General features: G+C 39.6%; 1 protein-coding gene across 3 annotated transcripts in view; it reads right to left on the bottom strand.

The window, feature by feature from the left end:
- PLCB4 (phospholipase C beta 4) overlaps positions 1-20592 on the bottom strand; it is a 569741-nt gene that overhangs the window by 42598 nt on the left and 506551 nt on the right. For 2 of the 3 annotated variants that reach the window (XM_089687591.1, XM_089687592.1), the window contains exons 34-35: positions 16632-16747; positions 13398-13473 (exon numbers count right to left, since the gene is read on the bottom strand). The exons of the other annotated variant lie outside the window; for it this stretch is intronic. In XM_089687591.1, coding sequence (XP_089543717.1) covers positions 13398-13473; positions 16632-16747 — 192 coding nt within the window. The remainder of the gene's footprint in view (positions 1-13397; positions 13474-16631; positions 16748-20592) is intronic. 3 annotated transcript variants of the gene reach the window in all.

The following is a 20592-nucleotide window of genomic DNA, read 5'->3' as shown; positions in this document are numbered from 1 at the left end:
CCTGCCCGAGTCCCATCATAGGGGTAGACACTCGGAACAGCTGACGCGTTTCGAAGGGCTCTGAGGAAGAAGGGATGCCCTTCGAAACGCGTCAACTGTTCTGAGTGTCTACCCCTATGATGGGACTCACGCAGGCTGCCTAATGTTCAGGTCCCTGTGAGGACTTAAATGCTTGAAATACTTCGCTGTTTGTGAGTATCATTCTGTATTGAATGAAATTTGGTTACTGAGGTAATGCGCAAGGTTGGTGCGCTTTTTGTTTTGTTTCGCTTTGCAGTCAAGATGGCCACTGCCAGAAATACCAGGGGGTGTTTTTCAAAATGAATGCCAAGCAAAATAAAACATGGAGACATGGATGGACAGGAGATTTTGCTGTAAATATTAGCAATGAAGTAAATATCATATTTTGGTTTGTGGTGTTCAGATGCAGTGCAGTTCCACTTTGAAGTAGAACTATAGTCAAAACTTTTTTTCTCATTTTGGATAGAGCAAGAGAGGTTTATAACCCCTGTCAGATTTTTTTTCCCGCCATCTGTGTCCCATTTTTGAGATTTCCCTTCACTTCCTGTCCCATAGTCAAACAGGAAGTGAGAAGAAATCCCTGCAAATTAAGGAAATTTCTTAGGGACCCCCAGGTCACCCGAACTAGTGTCTCCATTGGAAGATTTTTTCTGTATTACTTTTCTGGGCACAACCTAACATTTGGAATTTTCTTTTACTTTCACTTTCAGTGCTAATGGTCAACAGGACAAATAGAGAGAGGGGTCTCCCTAATAGGGGCATAGACAGCAATCAAAACTGGAAAGTGTGCTAATGTGGTCAATGATTGCAGCTGGAGAAGAGTGCTTTCATTCACCAAAACACAAGCTGACAACAGCACACACCAGTTACTACATTTGTCCGAGAGAGAGTAGTGTAGTAGCTGGTGTGTGCTGTTGTCAGCTTGTGTTTTGGTGAAACACTCTTCTCCAGATGCAATCATTCACCACACAAGCTGACAGTTCCTACTCTCTCTTTGTCCTAAACAGGGGCAGACTGACAACTGATGGGGCCCCCTGGGCAATAGGTGATCATGGGGCCCCTGTGTCCTTGCCCAAACTCAAAAAAGCCTATGAAAAAGGTACAAGGGGCATCTCATGGGGCCCCCTACTGACCCCGGGCCCTCGGGCAGTGCCCGAGTTTCCAAATGGTCAGTCCGCCCCTGGTCCTAAATAGCAGTGGTCAGCCCTGGATTCTGTGGGGGAGATTTGCTAAAACTGAAGCACCAAAGGCTCCCACTGCTGTCTGTGAGCCAGTGAGAATGGAGAGAGCTGAGAGCCTTTGCTCTCATGCACAGTGCTGGATTGAGATTGAGTTTAGATAAGTATAGTAGTAGTGGGGGGGGGGGGAGCTGCGCTCAGAAGGTTTTTTTAACTTAAAGTAGGGGTGTCAAACTGGCCCTTCAGCTCTTGCGAAACTACAAGTACCATCATGCCTCTGCCTTTGGCAGTCATGCTTGTAACCGTCAGTCTTGCAGTGCCTCATGGGACTTGTAGTTTGGCAACAGATGGAGGGCCGCCAGTTTGACACCTGTGACTTAAAGCATAGAATGCATTTTCAGCCTTCAGAAGCACTTTAATTGTTAATGGCACCCGAAACACAGACACCAAACTGCGGTACCATGTAGTATAGTATGGGCTGAGCTTTAAAAGTTCAGCCTGTCCTACTTTTTGCGCCTCCTTGTGCGTTTGGCAGCTCTTTGAAATCAATGGGCTGTCAAAAATGCATGTTCAGATGTGAACTGGCCCTTAATATTCCTCTCTCTGAATGCAGGTCTTCCTCGGCTTATCCTTTCTTCAGCTAAAGTTCAGTAACGGCTGTACATACAGCCCACCACTAGAGGCAGTATTTACAAGTACAAGGAACACCAGCACTGAAAATGGAACAGCAAGCACATAAACATGCCAAAGTCACAAAAAAACAAACAAAAAAAAAACAACCTACCTCCCTGTGGCAACAGAAACAAGAACGTGTACTCACTGAAGCAAAAATGATTTTATAACCGAACGATTTCTATTCTAGACACACGGACTCAATTCCATTTCCATAAAAGTTCATTTGACATGCATTTAAGTATGCATGTAGCGATGGTGACATTTAATAGATGCTGGCAGAACGGCACGGAATCGGTGGAGGTGTGAAAGGTTAATACAGAAACAAATTTAGAAAATGACTGCGATACACAAAAAGCCATAATTAAAGCAAAATTAGGACAGGGTTCAAAAGGGTTAACAGAGAAACTAAAACGGGCCATTAAAAGACACTAGGGGGGTTATTTACTAAAACCATAGAGCGCAAAATCTGGTGCAGCTCTGCGTAGAAACCAATCAGCTTCCAGATTTTATTGCCAAAGCTCAACCGTTTTCCCACCGCCCTATAACAGAAATACTCCTACAGGGCAGCGCAAAATCACACACACACACATATATATACACACACACACATATATATACACACACACACACATATATATATATATATACACACACACATATATATATACACACACACACACACACACACACACACATATATATATATATATACACACACACACATATATATACACACACACATATATACACACACACACATATATATATACACACACACACACACATATATACAGTGGGGCAAAAAAGTATTTAGTCAGCCACCAATTGTGCAAGTTCTCCCCCTTACAAAGATGAGAGAGGCCTGTAATTGGCATCATAGGGAGACCTCAACTATGAGAGACAAAATGAGAAAACAAATCCAGACAATCACATTGGCTGATCTGGAAAGAATTTGTTTGCAAATTATGGTGGAAAATAAGTATTTGGTCAATATCAAAAGTTCATGTCAATACTTTGTTGTATATCCTTTGTTGGCAATGACAGAGGTCAGACGTTTCCTGGAAGTCTTCACAAGGTTGGCACACACTGTTGCTGGTATGTTGGCCCATCCTCCATGCAGATCTCCTCCAGAGCAGTGATGTTTTGGGGCTGTCGCTGGGCAACACGGACTTTCAACTCCCTCCAAAGGTTTTCTATGGGGTTGAGATCTGGAGACTGGTTAGGCCACTCCAGGACCTTGAAATGCTTCTTATGAAGCCACTCCTTCGTTGCCCGGGCGGTATGTTTGGGATCATTGTCATGTTGGAAGACCCAGCCACGTTTCATCTTCAATGCCCTTGCTGATGGAAGGAGGTTTGCACTCAAAATCTCATGATACATGGCCCCATTCATTCTGTCCTGTACATGGATCAGTCATCCTGGTCCCTTTGCATAGAAACAGCACCAAAGCATGATGTTGCCACCCCCATGCTTCACAGTAGGTATGGTGTTCTTTGGATGCAACTTAGCATTCTCTCTCCTCCAAACACGACGAGTTGTGTTTCTACCAAACAGTTCTATTTTGGTTTCATCTGACCATATGACATTCTCCCAATCCTCTTCTGGATCATCCAAATGCTCTCTAGCAAACTTCAGACGGCCCGGACATGTACTGGCTTAAGCAGGGGGACACGTCTGGCACTGCAGGATCTGAGTCCCTGGCGGCGTAGTGTGTTACTGATGGTAGCCTTTGTTACGTTCATCCCAGCTCTCTGCAGGTCACTCACTAGGTCCCCCCGTGTGGTCCTGGGATTTTTGCTCACCGTTCTTGTGATCATTTTGACCCCACGGGGGGAGATCTTGCGTGGAGCCCCAGATCGAGGGAGATTATCAGTGGTCTTGTATGTCTTCCATTTTCTAATTATTGCTCCCACAGTTGATTTGTTCACACCAAGCTTCTTGCCTATTGCAGATTCAGTTTTCCCAGCCTGGTGCAGGTCTACAATTTTGTTTCTGGTGTCCTTCGACAGCTCTTTGGTCTTCACCATAGTGGAGTTTGGAGTGTGACTGTTTGAGGTTGTGGACAGGTGTCTTATACTGATAACAAATTCAAACAGGTGCCATTGATACAGGTAATGAGTGCAGGACAGAGGAGCCTCTTAAAGAAGAAGGTACAGGTCTGTGAGAGCCAGAAATCTTGCTTGTTTGTAGGTGACCAAATACTTATTTTCCACCATAATTTGCAAATAAATTCTTTCCAGATCAGCCAATGTGATTGTCTGGATTTTTTTCTCATTTTGTCTCTCATAGTTGAGGTCTCCCTATGATGCCAATTACAGGCCTCGCTCATCTTTTTAAGTGGGAGAACTTGTACAATTGGTGGCTGACTAAATACTTTTTTGCCCCACTGTATATATACACACACACACACACATATAAATATATACACACACACACACGATTTTGCATCTCTGGGTAGGGGGTGTGCACGAACCCTACCCGCGTGGCCATTGTCGGCTTCAGCTGTCGATCGCCAGGTCCCGGCTGGTGATCCCTGCCGACACCCGGTGATCGCTGAGTGTCACTGATGGGGGAGAGACCTGTATGTAAACAATATAGATCTCTCCCTTGTCAGATCCTGCACACTGCTTTGTGTGGCTCTGCATAGCAGAGCCACACAAATCAGCATGCTTACACAGTAAAACAGCACAGAGTTAACCCTTTGATTGCTGCAGATGTTAACCCCTTCCTGCCCAGTGCCATTAGCTCAGTGTCAGTGCTTTTTATTAGCACTGATCACTGTATTGGTGTTACTGGGGATGTCAGTGAGTTAGTCAGTTCCCCCCCAGTGTCAAAATGCCCGCCAATCAGTGATCACAGGAAGAGTAGTAAGCAAGATGTCACTTCTGACATCATTGCTTAAAACATGTGAAATCTGTGAATGATCACAGAGGTCACATGGTACAGGGCTATTCACAACAGCCTTGTACCATGTGACAAGCTGTGACCAATCACAGCTGTCACAGTATTTCTCAATGGCTGCAAGAATGCAGCCAGAGAAAAGGAGAAATGATTGCTTTTACAGCCTTTATGGGTGTAAGAGCAATCAGTGTAATAAAAAAAAAAAATCATCACCCCCCACAAGTAGTACAGTGTCACCATGGTGACACTGTACTGCTAGGGTGACAGTATGTTAAAAAAACACCCATAAATAATAATATTAAAAAAATTAGAAAAATTATAATTTTTGATTATAAACTAATTTGGGTTATTTTTTTTTTTTTACTAAAAAGATAACTGAATAAATTTTGGCCAAGATTTATGAAGAAAGATTATTTATTTGCAAAATTTTATAAGAAAAACACTTTTTTCAAAATTTTGGGACTTTTTCATTTATATAGCAAAAAATAAATAAAAATCCCAGTGGTGTATAAATACCACCAAAATAAAGTTTTATCTATCTCAAAAAAATGCCAAAAAAATGATATAGGTACAGTGTTGCATGACTGCGCAATTATCATTCAAAGTGCGACAGTACTGAAAGCTGAAAATTGTCCTGGACAGGAAGGGGGTAAAAGTGTCCGGACGTGAAGTGGTTAATAGCAAAAAGTCAAAAATATTCGGGTTTTTTTCAAAATTGTCATTATTGTTTTGGTTATAGCGCAAAAAATAAAAAACACGCAGGCGATCAAATACCACCGAAAGAAAGCTCTATTTGTGGGGAAAAAAGGACGTAAATTTGATTTGGGTGCAGCGATGCATGAAGGCGCAATTGTCAGTTAAAGTAACGCAGCGCCGTATCGCAAAAAAATGGCGTGGTCAGGAAGGGGGGGGGGAATCCTCTGGTGTAAGGGCAACCAGTTGGTACTGGCCACCCTAGTAGCGGTCTGGTAGTCAAGCCCCTCCCCCCTTTCTCTTTTTGAACTAGGTGCAGTTTTGGCAGTGTAATGGTAACCAATTGGTACTGGCCACCCTAGTAGCGGTCTGGTAGTCAAGCCCCTCCCCCCTTTTCTCCTAGGTGCAGTTTTGGCAGTGTAATGGCAACCAATTGGTACTGGCCACCCTAGTAGCGGTCTGGTAGTCAAGCCCCTCCCCCCTTTCTCTTTTTGAACTAGGTGCAGTTTTGGCAGTGTAATGGCAACCAATTGGTACTGGCCACCCTAGTAGCGGTCTGGTAGTCAAGCCCCTCCCCCCTTTTCTCCTTTTGGACTAGGTGCAGTTTTGGCAGTGTAATGGTAACCAATTGGTACTGGCCACCCTAGTGGCGGTCTGGTAGTCAAGCCCCTCCCCCCTTTTCTCCTAGGTGCAGTTTTTGCAGTGTATTGGCAACCAATTGGTACTGGCCACCCTAGTAGCTGTCTGGTAGTCAAGCCCCTCCCCCCTTTTGGACTAGGTGCAGTTTTGGCAGTGTAATGACAACCAGTTGATACCGGCCACCCTAGTAGCGGTCTGGTAGTCAAGTCCCTCCCCCCTTTGGACTAGGTGCAGTTTTGGCAGTGTAATGGCAACCAATTGATACTGGCCACCCTAGTAGCAGTCTGGTAGTCAAGCCCCTCCCCCCTTTTGGACTAGGTGCAGTTTTGGCAGTGTAATGACAACCAGTTGATACCGGCCACCCTAGTAGCGGTCTGGTAGTCAAGTCCCTCCCCCCTTTGGACTAGGTGCAGTTTTGGCAGTGTAATGGCAACCAATTGATACTGGCCACCCTAGTAGCAGTCTGGTAGTCAAGCCCCTCCCCCCTTTGGACTAGGTGCAGTTTTGGCAGTGTAATGGCAACCAATTGATACTGGCCACCCTAGTAGCAGTCTGGTAGTCAAGCCCCCCCCCCCCCCCTTTGGACGAGGTGCAGTTTTGGCAAGAACCTGTCACAAAGGGTTCTTTTCACTTATAGGTCTTTTTGACAAGTTTAATGGTTAAGGACATCAAATACCGCCAATGCATTTGGGAGGGCTAATGTGCAAAAAACCCCCCCAATAATTTGTAAAACATGCTGTATATATCCCATGTAAACAATGTAGTAATATATAATAGCAATATAGTATCCATGTCATAAACATTTTGGTCAATCCAAATAATTTGATGATCAAGGTGATTCAAAGATCCTAGCCCTATCCGAAGTTAAATGATTTAATATAACATAGCACTAGGACCTTTGTGTTGTTACAATTTATACTTTATTTTTTTTTTATTAAATAGTATTTTTTTTATTTGGCCTTGATCGTGTTGTACAGAAGCTTTTCAGAAGCGCGGCAATGTTGGCGCATGTCGAAATCCAGCTTAACCCCAATATTCACACTCTTTAGGAGCGATGGCTGCTGAAGAATTTCCAGTGCTTGAATTCATATTTTGGTTACAATATATATATATATATATATATATATATATATATGCACACACACTCTCTAGCACCCCTTGTCTCCTCCTCCCATGCTCGTCTGCAGGACTTCTCCAGAGCCTCCCCCATCCTCTGGAACTCTCTACCCCAATTTATCAGACTATCGCCTACTCTGCTCACTTTTAGGCGAACTCTGAAAACCTCTCTCTTCAGGGAAGCCTATCCTGCCCTCAGCTAATACTGGAATCTTCTACTCCTCCGACCAGTCCATCCCCCACAGTTACTACCTTTTGTACCACTAGCCCCTCCCTCTTAGATTGTAAGCTCCGAGGATCAGGGCCCTCCTAACCCTCTTGTATTGAGCTGTATTGTCTCTCGTTATATTGTAAAGCGCTGAGCAAATTGTTGGCGCTATATAAATCCTGTATAATAATATATATATATATATATATATATATATATATTATACAAACAGGTCAGGACAGCACACACCCAGCATGTAACTTAATCCTTCAGGTGCAGAGCAGACAATTGAGATCACCCAATACTCCAGTATATATAAAAACATAAAAAAGTACATACATACATATATATATATATATATATATATATATATATATATATATATATATATGTAGTAATATGGGTGGAGTGCATAACAATAATCAATCACAGTGCATAGCAAATCAGACCCTCCCAAAGGCCATATATAGAAAAAAGAAAATTGGATTGCTGAACATAAAAAACTTTTTTATGTGCAGCAATCCAATATATATATATATATATATATATATATATATATATATATATAAAAAAAAGTTTCAAGACTGGTTTTGTAACATATTAATAACATTAATAAGAAACAACAAAATCAATACACAAAGTAAAACAAGATATAATATATTTGAGTTCATTAGAGTCTGGTATTATATATATAATACATTACTAAAAACCAATAATGTAATTGGACAAGGTGGTATCGAAACGTTTTGAGACTCGTTTTGTAACACGCCAACAGATGACAGCACGAGGCTGCACATGCAGTCACAGGGAGCACCAACCTTTATAAGTCAGTGTGCCAAAAGACATCATCCTGTGTACATCGGGAGCTGTGCAACTGGTGCTATTCTGACCATGTGCATTACTACCACTGCTAATTCATTATGGGCAGCAAGTTAGAACAAACATGAAATTCTTTTTCTATTTAAGTAATTTCTTGATTCAACAGGTCTGGCAGTAATCAGGCCTGGCTGTGGCAAGTGAAATTTAACTCAGCTTTCCAAAAAATGTGGTTAATCACAGTTCATTCATGATTTAGCAAGGGGGTGGCGGCAATCACTTTTTCACATAGGACCAGGCAGGATTGGACAGCTTTTTTTTCCTTAATAAATACAATCATTATTTAAAAACTGCATTTTGTATCGGCTCAGGTTATCTTTGTGTAATATTAACATTTGTTTGATGATTTGAATCATTTAAGTGTGACAAATTTGTTAAAAGTAAAAGATCAGAAAGGGGACAAATACTTTTTCACAGCACTGTAGGCATGTAGATGCTGTGAATGGGACTAAAAACAACAGGGGTTATGTTCATTATCAAGCTTGTGTGTTTATAAACGAAATTGTAACAGTCATCAGCCCGCCATGTTTGGTTCAATTGACATCAATAAAAGTTGTTTTCATCTTCTGCATATGTGTCTTTCCTTCTTTGAGAGACAACAAACCAATAAAGTCCAGCAGTATCTGTTGGGCTACCCTGATGGGTATCCATATGTTTGTTCACACTTTTTTGGGATGTGGTGCTGGTTGGACCCTTGTGCAACCCTTGGCTAACTTGTGGATACATTCTCCAACCTCCTGGCCACTATAGGATGCATTAGTGGAGTAGGGACGTTTGGAGGGGACCAGTAGGCACAGCAAGGGATGCCAAGAAGTGCCTGGCAGCTGTAGCCCTGAGCACCTAGTCACGCTTGCACATTGTGGCGCACTTACTCTAAGTGTGGTGCATTGTGGAACCATTCATTGTGAATGGAACCTCAACGTATTGAGGAGCAGAGCCTAATACACCGCATTACAGCGCATATACCATGCAATGTGGAGCACTTTGTTCTTAAAGCGGAGCTCCACCCAAAAGGGGAAGTTCTGCTTTGAGGACTGCTCCCCCGCACCCCATTAAGGAATGGCACCTTTGGGGGTAGGAGCGGGTACCCAAATTTGACAGGTACCCACTCCCACTTCTGATCCGATCAGAATGTGTCCTCCCTCCCATCTTTTGGGACACTTGACAGATCCCAGAAGACCACAGGACCATTCATGAAGCGCAGTGCTACTCGCGCATGCATAGTGGTTACCCGGCTGGGAAGCCGCAAGCTATCACAGCCGGGTGCCCACACTGAAGATGCCGGCCTCCTGGAATACAGGACGGCCGGTGAAACGGGCTGCGGGGGGGACACACCACGGGACCGAGGGACAGGTAAGTGGCTGTTTTTTAATAGTCAGCAGCTACAGTTTTTGTAGCTGCTGACTTTTATTTTTTGACAGTGTGAGTGGAACTCTGCTTTAACCTCTTCACGCCGGCGCCTCCTGGTCCTTTAAGGGGTTTAAGACACTGGGAGTGTCATGTGACCTCCGTGATTCGCTGTCACATGATTCGAAAAGGTCCCGATCGCAGGGGGAGATCCTTTCCGTGAGACACCGACAAAAGTGGTGGGAGCATGCAGGGCGCGCGCTCTCAGGACATATGTGCTTTCAAATGGTGCAAAAAATATGCGGGAGCTCTGCATCAAGGTCCAGCCACCGAGAGGCCGCATATTTGCGTACGCTCGGCGTCAAGAGGTTAAAAAAGGGTCAAAAGCTTTTTTTCAATGGTTGCAGCATGTTGGCAGCCCATTCATAATAAATTGGCTGCCTTAACCCAATGCACCTTTACCTCAATGTGTGTGCACTATAGCTGTAGTAAACTCTTTTTTTTTTTTTAATTGGGCCCCTTTTAGATTTGTGCCATATTGGGCTAGAATGGACCACATTGTGAAAGACTGACCTTACAAATGAAGCCCTTTAGCGCTGAGCTGTCACCGCTCCTTGTGCTTCTATCTTTTCCCCGTCTTCTTTCGGGACAGCTGGAGCGCGATGACGTCACTCCCGCACATGCGCATGGGAGTCACTCTTGCTGCACGGAGCTCTCTGCACTCATGGCACACCCAAGGTGCCCTGAGGCTGAGCATGCTGTGCATGTGCAGTGACGCCATCAGCTGGAGTCAATGTAAATATCTAGTAAGTGGCCCAAGTTTTGCAAATATTAGTAGTGCCTACAGGCGGGACTAAAGCCAGGAATACACAGTAAGAAAATCGTACAAAAAATTTTGCTAATCAAATGACCGACCAATTTTCTCTTCGTTGATGAGCAGGATGTTATAACCGATAACGATATTGTGAACGAAAAAATCCGGTTGAACAACAGTGAAAAATGTTGTGAACGACCAATTTTCTACACGGTGCCATGACGGTCGTCCGAAAAAAATCTATCAAGCGCCATCACGCATGAGCGGAAACAGAAGATGACCCGGATGTTTATGTCCAATGATCCTTAAATCCAATTTATTCCAATTATGTCCAAGGATCCATAAATCCAATTTATTCCAATTATGTCCAAGGATCCACAAATCCAATTTATTCCAATTATATCCAAGGATCCACAAATCCAATTTATTCCAATTGTATCCAAAGATCCATAAATCCAATTTATTCCAATTATGTCCAAGGATCCATAAATCCAATTTATTCCAATTATGTCCAAGGATCCATAAATCCAATTTATTCCAATTATGTCCAAGGATCCATAAATCCAATCTATTCCAATTGTATCCAAGGATCCAAACATCCAATTTATTCCAATTATATCCAAGCATCCACAAATCCAATTTATTCCAATTATATCCAAGCATCCACAAATCCAATTTATTCCAATTATATCCAAGGATCCACAAATCCAATTTATTCCAATTATATCTAAGGATACATAAATCCAATTTATTCCAATTATATCCAAGGATCCACAAATCCAATTTATTCCAATTATATCCAAGGATCAACAAATCCAATTTACTTCAATTATATCCAAGGATCCATAAATCCAATTTATTCTAATTATATCCAAGGATCCATAAATCCAATTTATTCCAATTATATCCAAGGATCCACAAATCCAATTTATTCCAATTATATCCAAGGATCCACAAATCCAATTTATTCCAATTATATCCAAGGATCCATCAATCCAATTTATTCCAATTATATCCAAGGATCCATAAATCCAATTTATTCCAATTATATCCAAAGATCCACAAATCCAATTTATTCCAATTATATCCAAGGATCCATCAATCCAATTTATTCCAATTATATCAAAGGATCCATAAATCCAATTTATTCCAATTATATCCAAGGATCCATAAATCCAATTATATCCAAGGATCCACAAATCCAATTTATTCCAATTGTATCCAAGGATCCATAAATCCAATTAATTCCAATTATATCCAAGGATCCACAAATCCAATCTATTCCAATTGTATTCAAGGATCCATCAATCCAATTAATTCCAAGGATTTATTTCCAATTGCGCGTTCTAGGCGGCAGGGCGTTGAACGCTCATTCTGGGCAGAAGGGCGTGGTTACAAGGTCACATGCACACTGCATCACTTCCACTTGTATGGAAGACGTCAACACTACGTACTGCTCGGCGAACGTTTTTTTTTCTGATTGGTTAACGTGGGCCACGTTTTCGACCTATGAACGAACGCCGATCGGTCGGACGATTTTTTTTACCGTGTATTCCTGCCTTTACTATGAGCTTACCTGTAGGGCAAAATTAATCATTTAAGTTTAATAACACTTAAGCACACCACCCTAAAAAATTCAGGAAAATCTGGAATCAGCTCCCGCCAGAGGGGGAAATATTAGGCCTCTTCTTTTCCAGGTAACTTTTAACTGAGGATAGAAGGAGACTCTCTTTAAACTGCATTTTTCTTTCAATTCATATTGAAAACCAGCAAAACATTTTCACCAATCATCAGATAATCATCAAAGATCAATTTGCATGCATAAAACAAAATAAACCACAGATGTCGTTTATGGCCACACGGCGTGAGAGATAGAAACCGGCACCAACACCAAGCGCGGAGAACAAACACACACCACCAAGTTCTTAAAAGCTTTAATGGATGCCATACAAATCAAGCAGAAAAGAAAAATTAGATGACAAAAAGCCTTGATCAGTTTTCAATATACGGGTTTTAATAGTTTTAACTGATTAAATTTGAATCAAGCCAATTTCCATTAAAACAAATCTGAAATAATAATAATAATAATAATAATAAAAAAAAAATAACTAATAACTAATTAAATTTGAATCAAGCCAATTTCCATTAAAACAAATCTGAAATAATAATAATAATAATAAAAAAATAACTAATAACTAATTAAATTTGAATCAAGCCAATTTCCATTAAAACAAATCTGAAATAATAATAATAATAATAAAAAAAAACAAAACTAATAACTAATTAAATTTGAATCGAGCCAATTTCCATTAAAACAAATCTGAAATAATAATAATAAAAAAAAATAACTAATAACTAATTAAATTTGAATCAAGCCAATTTCCATTAAAACAAATCTGAAATAATAATAATAATAATAATAATAATAAAAAAAAATAACTAATAACTAATTAAATTTGAATCAAGCCAATTTCCATTAAAACAAATCTGAAATAATAATAATAATAATAAAAAAAAAACTAATAACTAATTAAAATTGAATCAAGCCAATTTCCATTAAAACAAATCTGAAATATTAATAATAATAATAATAATAATAATAATAATAAAAAATTAAAAATTACAACTTCTTGCATTTATTGAAATCTTTCCAATATTGAAAACTGTTTCTCGGCTTAAATAGTAGAGTGATTACAGTGAAAAAAAAAATATATAAAAAAATAAAAGTTCCCTTGAAACAAAGAAATGAATGTCTATATGTCATTACCCTTCCACCTGCTTGTGTGATGGGAGTTTCGTTTTCAAGACCGGACAAATTTTTTAGTGTAGCGAGTGCGGTTAGTTAAATTTAAATGTTAAGAACGAGTGATCAGCGTGCGAAGATCCGAATGAGAGGCTAAAGGTGAATGATGGTTGACATTTTTCTTACCTTGGATTTATGATCTGAAGTTAAAACCTGAATTTTATTTTCTGTTTCTTTCTTCATTTCAACACAGTTATCTCCTCTAAACAGCAAAATATGTTCCAGAGTTAGATATTATCTCCATGGAATTTTAATTTTTATTCTTTTTGTTTTTTTACAACCACATCAAAAAGGTTATAATTCTTTAAAAGTTAGCAACTTAACCAACAGCCGTGATTACCGAACATGCAGAAATGGCAAGGGAAGCCCATTACATCTCTGGCAAGAAAGTTAAAAAAAAAAAAAAAAGGCTAATCTTATTTATCTGATAACTTTTATGGTAGCTTTTAATTAAATATATAATTTTTATAATTAATATATATATATATATATAATGTATTTAGTTATTATCATTTTAATTTAATTATATAGTTTTAAATAGCGAACAGTACATTTATAAAATATTTTTGGCACAGGTTGGATTTTGCAGGGAGTTAAACATTCTCCTTGTTATTGAGAAATGTCAAGCCTAAAGTGTATCTAAAGCCAAACCTTTTTTTTTTTTTTTAATAGAGTAGGGAATAGGTAAAACCCCTATCTGGTACAGTATATTTTGCCAAGGGATGTGTATACTACTCCTTGCATATGGGATACAGATCTGTCAGTATACAGTCATTTCATCAGAAAATGGTGGAGACTAATGCCTTTGTAAATTAATAGGAAAAATGTTTTTTTTTTTCATTTTTAAAGTGTATTAAAGCCATCCTTTTTTTTGGCTAGAGTAGGAAATAGGTAAAAACCCTATCTGCTATATTTTGCCAAGGGATGTGTATACTACTCCTTGCATATGGGATACAGATCTGTCAGTATATAGTCATTTCATCAAAAAATGGTGGAGACTAATGCCTTTAAAAATGAAAAAAAAAAAAAAAATTCCTATAAATTTATAAAGTGTATCAAAGCCATCCTTTTTTTGGGCTAGAGTAGGAAATAGGTAAAACCCCTATCTGCTATATTTTGCCAAGGGATGTGTATACTACTCCCTGTATATTGGATATAGATGTGTCATTATATAGCCAGTCCAATGAAAAAAAAATGGTGGAGATTATTGCCTTTGTAAATGTATAGGGTAAAAAAATATATTTAAAATAATTTTTAAAGTGTACTAAAGGCAAACTTTTTTTTGGAATATTTATTTATTTATTTATTTCAGGTACTTATATAGCGCTGTCAATTTACGCAGCGCGGAATATAATAGGAAATAGGTAAAACCCGCTATCTGGTATATTTTTTCAAGGGAAGTGTATACTATTCCCTGTATATAGGATACAGATCTGTCACTACATAGTCATTTCAGCAAAAATGGAGAATAAAGTCTTTGTAAACTTAGAGGAAAAACATTTTTTTTTAATTTTTAAAGTATCCAAAATAAATGTTTGACTTTAGTACACTTCAAAAAGTAAAAAAAAAATATTAGTGACAGATCTGTATCCTGTATACAGGGAATAGTATACACTTCCCTTGGTAAAATATACCAGATAGGGTACCTATTCCCTACTCTATCCAAAATAAAAGTTTGACTTTAGTACAGAGTAGGGAATAGGTACCCTATCTGGTATATTTTACCAAGGGATGTGTATACTACTACCTGTAAATGGGATACAGATCTGTTAGTATATAATATTTTCAACAAAAAACAGTGAGGACTAATGCTTTTGTAAATTTAGAGAAAAAAAAAAAAGAAAAAAAAATCTTTTACTTTTTTTTTTTAAATCTAAAAAAGGCTTAGTCATCCACAAAAAGTTATTAAAATATTACACAACTGTATTGATCGCTCTTAAAAATATTGGTAATGGTTATTTCACATCAATAAAGCTGTATAATGTTTTATTCATTTTAGATGGATGACTCCGTATAAGCCTTTTTTTTTAAATTATTCCCTACAAAAGGTATATTTTTTCCAGGTGTCCCAGCAATTTGCAAGGGAAGTTGCACTTTTTGAGGGAATTTCTCAGAGTTTAGTGAAGGTGGTGAAGTTTCACTTTGCAAAGAATACCAATTCACTTGCAAGGAAAAAAAAAACCAGCATTTTTGCTCGCACATGATTGGATGATGGAAGTCAGCGAAGCATGATGTCACTACTCCACCACTCTACTTCATCCAGTCAGAGTGTTCATAATAATAATAATAATCCTAGATTGTAAGCTCTCAGGATCAGGGCTCCTATCCCTCTTGTATTGAACTGTATTGTTGCTGTATTGTCTCCCATTATATTGTAAAGTGCTCAGCAAACTGTTGGCGCCATAAATCCTGTATAATAATAATAATATCTAAATCCTGTATAATAATAATAATATATAAATCCTGTATAATAATAATAATAATAATCAGGGCAGCCACTTGACATTGGACCCAGAAACAAGTGGAGATCACTAGAGTAGTGGTGTCTACTACAGGGATTTCCATCTTCCAGGGGCATCAGCCAGGTATGGTATATACATAATTATAGCGGTCCAAGCTGGACCAATGTAACTGTGTAAAGTAGCCATATCTGAAATTCTCCTTTAAATTGACTGCTTAGAATAAAAATGTTAGTGGCTACAGTCAACTGCAAAAATCTATCAGCAGAGCATGATGACAGTTAAATTTAAATTTGGCAAATTAAAAAAAACAAGTCACCGATGTATTAAACTACATTAAAATGCAATGTATTAAAACAATTACATTTACAGACAGTGATAATGAGCCACATAAATATTAATAATTTTTTTTTTTTTTTATAAATTTTCATTTTCAGATGGGTTTTTTCACGCATCATTGTAATTTTTTTTTTTTTAATTAATATTTATGTGGCTCATTATCACTGTTTGTACTTACCTTTCTGGGGTGGAAGGCGTTACACTGAGTCATTGGGATTTAGATAACTGAGTGAGACGGAGTGGTTTTTTACACTATATAATTACATTTACAGACCTAACCTTGGAACTGCCAATATTATTCAGCTACAAAACGCTAAACTATAAAAGAGTTAAAAACTAAAACTAACGCAGCGTGAAGTCAAATGTTCATGTTATTATAACCAAGCCCAAAAGCCTAGCGTATGTAATTTAATTTTGTAAAGCCCTGCAAGAATTTTTTAAAAAGTACTTTAGTGAACCCTATGTCATTTTCTTTTTTTTTTTTTTTATACATTTTATTTTAACTTTTTCCGTAACTACTTTGTATTTATGATTTGGATTTCTGTTTATTAGCTGCTCTTACCCTTTCTTCTTGATCGCTTTTTCTAAGTTCTTCTCATAAGACAACTTTTCCTTATCAAACTGGGCCACTATTTTGTCAACTTGTGTGCAGTGTACCTTCTGCATAGCGCTGTGTTCCTGGAAAACAGGAGCCTTGTTTGATTAGGCAATTAAGCAAAATACTTGTCTGTTCAGTTGATGCAGAGGAACATTCTGTATTCATTTTGTATTTCCTGACCCACTCCAGATGGACCTTGCTGTTGCATTCCATTATTTCCAGGAAAAAGCCATCAAATATTACACTTCATCCGTTTTTCAAAATAGGTTCTTCTTAATGCCGACTACCTAACAATCAACAATGAAACCTATACAGAATGAATGATGAGTTCCAATAAAAATCATTTTGAAAAATGCAATAATGGAATGTGCAACATGGTACCTTGTGTGATTTATTAAGCAGTTTTATGTTAATGTAGTTCACAGAATACGTCAATGAAAGGTCATAGAAGGTGACCGGACAGTAGAAGTCAGCCTCTCCCAACTAGGGTTTGGTGGAATAATCCGTATGTAAATGGATGGAAAACTGGCTAAAAGATGGTATTCAGGGAGTAGTGATTAATGATTCATAATCTGAATGGTCTGGGGTCATCTGTGGTGTACCCCAAGGTTCAGTGTTATCAGTGGTGTACCCCAAGGTTCAGTGTTATTAGTGGTGTACCCCAAGGTTCAGTGTTATTAGTGGGGTACACCAAGGTTCAGTGCTGTCAGTGGGGTACCCCAAGGTTCAGTGTTATTAGTGGTGTACCCCGAGGTTCAGTGTTATTAGTGGGGTACACCAAGGTTCAGTGTTATTAGTGGGGTACCCCAAGGTTCAGTGTTATTAGTGGGGTACACCAAGGTTCAGTGTTATCAGTGGAGTACCCCAAGGTTCAGTGTTGTCAGTAAGGTACCCCAAGGTTCAGTGTTATTAGTGGTGTACACCAAGGTTCAGTGTTGTCAGTGGGGTACCCCAAGGTTCAGTGTTATCAGTGGGGTACCCCAAGGTTCAGTGGTATTAGTGGGGTACCCCAAGGTTAAGTATTGGGACTCGTACTTTTTAATATATTTATAAACGATGTAGGGCCTGGAGTTATAAATCCCATTTCAGTCTTTGCAGATGACACCAAGCTGTGCCGTGGAATAACGTCCTTACAGGATGTCTCCAACTTACAAGCCGACCTCAATGCTCTGTGTAATTGGGCAACTATGTGGGAAATGAGGTTTAATGTTGATAAATGTAAGGTTCTGCACTTGGGGGCTAAGAATATGCATGCATCATACGTACTAGGGGGTACAACTGGGGGGGGGTCAATGGTGGAGAAGGATCTGGGGGTTCTGGTAGATCACAAGTTTAATAATGGCATGCAATGCCAAGCTGCGGGATCTAAAGAGAGCAAAATCCTCTCTTGTATTAAAAGAGGTATAGAGTCCAGAGAGAGAGATATCATATTACCCCTGTACAAATCATTAGTAACACCTCATCTGGAATATGAAGTTCAGTTTTGAGCACCAATTCACAAAAAGAACATTGGGGAACTGGAGAAAGTACAGAGAAGGGCAACCACAAAGAACAAACTGTCCAGGATGGGCAAAAGTGGTTACTAATGGTAACAGATATCATATAGGCTGAAATTTCCTGAAACCCCAACTTTAATACCAGATATCTTGAAACACCATGGAGATCATATCCCCCCCTTATGTATTATACGTGGAGATCATATCCCCCCTTATGTATTATACATGGAGATCATATCCCCCTTATGTATTATACGTGGAGATCATATACCCCCCTTATGTATTATACGTGGAGATCATATCCCCCCTTATGTATAATACATGGAGATTATATCCCCCCTTATGTATTATACATGGAGATCATATCCCCCTTATGTATTATACATGGTGATCATATCTCCCCTTATGTATTATACATGGTGATCATATCCCCCTTATGTATTATACATGGAGATCATATCCCCCCTTATGTATTATACATGGAGATCATATCCCCCCTTATGTATTATACATGGAGATCATATCCCCCCTTATGTATTATACATGGAGATCATATCCCCCCTTATGTATTATACATGGAGATCATATCCCCCCTTATGTATTATACATGGTGATCATATCCCCCCTTATGTATTATACATGGAGATCATATCCCCCTTATGTATTATACATGGTGATCATATCCCCCCTTATGTATTATACATGGTGATCATATCCCCCCTTATGTATTATACATGGTGATCATATCCCCCCTTATGTATTATACATGGTGATCACATCCCCCCTTATGTATTATACATGGAGATCATATCCCCCCCCTTATGTATTATACATGGAGATCATATCCCCCTTATGTATTATACATGGAGATCATATCCCCCCTTATGTATTATACATGGAGATCATATCCCCCCTTATGTATGATACATGGAGATAACCCTGCACTGTACATGGAGGAGCCAGGCATGCGAACATGGCTTGGAGCACCTTGGTAGGCACAGGACCGTTATTACTTACCTTACCCCTTGGTCTGGCTGGCTCCGGTGCGCTCCTTTTTCTCCTTGGCACTCTGAACTGTAGGCGGTCCCTTGGTATCATCACATACACAGCTAAAAACCCTGCACTGTACATGGAGGATCCAGGAATGTGAATATGGCTTGGAGCACCTTATTAAAGAGTAGACACAGGACCGGTATTACTTACCTTACCCCCTGGTCTGGCTGGCTCTGGCGCTCTGCTCTTCTCCCTGGGGCTCTGAGCAGCGGGTGGTTTCTTGGGTGTCAGCTTTTAACCCTGCATTGTGCATGGAGGAACCAGGAATGCTACCTGAACTGCCATAGAGAGGAGGCACCGTGGGACTGGTCTCATAGATCAAAGAAGCCTGCCAAGATGGGGAGTAAGGGACGTGTCGCTCCTGATTCCAGCACTCCTAGACACATTGAGTGGGGGCTGCTCTGTAAGGTTCCACTTTCCCTGATTACCGGCATTCAGCTTGATCAATAACAGTTCAAAATTACCTAAAAAGTATAGCAACCTAAAAGAAGACAGACAACACCCGCCGTCCCCTCCAACTAAGATGTTCATTATTTTCTTCACTTTACAATACACTCACCGACCACTTTATGAGGTCCACCTTGCTAGTATCGGGTTGGAACCCCTTTTGCCTTCAGAACGGCCTTCATTCTTCGTGGCATAGATTCAACAAGTGAAACATTCCTCAGATGTTGGTCCATATTGACATGAGTCACTGTTGCCTTTCTATCATCTGGAACCAGTCTGCCCATGACACCACCACCAGCCTGAACCGTAGACCCAAGGCAGGATGGATCCATGCTTTCATGTTGTTTATGCCAAATTCTGACCCTACCATCTGAATGTCGCAGCTGAAATCGAATGCCCATTCTCCTCTGACATCAACAAGGCATTTCCTTCCACACAACTGCCACTTACTGGATATTTTCTCTTTTTTTCGGACCATTCTCTGTAAACCCTAGAGATGGTTGTGCATGAAAATCCCAGTAGATCAGCAGTTTTTTAAATACTCAGATCATCCCATCTGACACCAACAACCAACACCAACAACCACGTTCCAAGTCCCTTAAATCCCCTTTCTTCCCTATTCTAATGCTCGGTTTGAACTTCAGCAAGTCATCTAGATGCCTAAGGGATCGTTCACACTTGACTTTATTTCCAACTCTAACGCCCCTATAGCATTTGACAGGCGTTTGGGAAGCATTTTTAGCGCTACTCAAACGCTCCCCAAACACCCTATGCACATTTTGTAGCCGTTTGATAGGCGTTTGCCAAGCATTAAAACAGCACTACAAACGCCTATAATGAAGTTTAATGGTATTAACGCTCGGCAAATGCCTCGCAAACACCCCGCAAACACCAGCCAGGTGTTTCAGGAGCATCACCATAGACTTGAA

The sequence above is a fragment of the Staurois parvus genome, unplaced genomic scaffold, assembly GCF_062004578.1.
Source record: "Staurois parvus isolate SC_StPar_1 unplaced genomic scaffold, SC_StPar_1.0 ptg000431l, whole genome shotgun sequence".
NCBI lineage: Eukaryota > Metazoa > Chordata > Amphibia > Anura > Ranidae > Staurois > Staurois parvus.
This window is presented reverse-complemented; position numbering and strand designations above follow the sequence as displayed.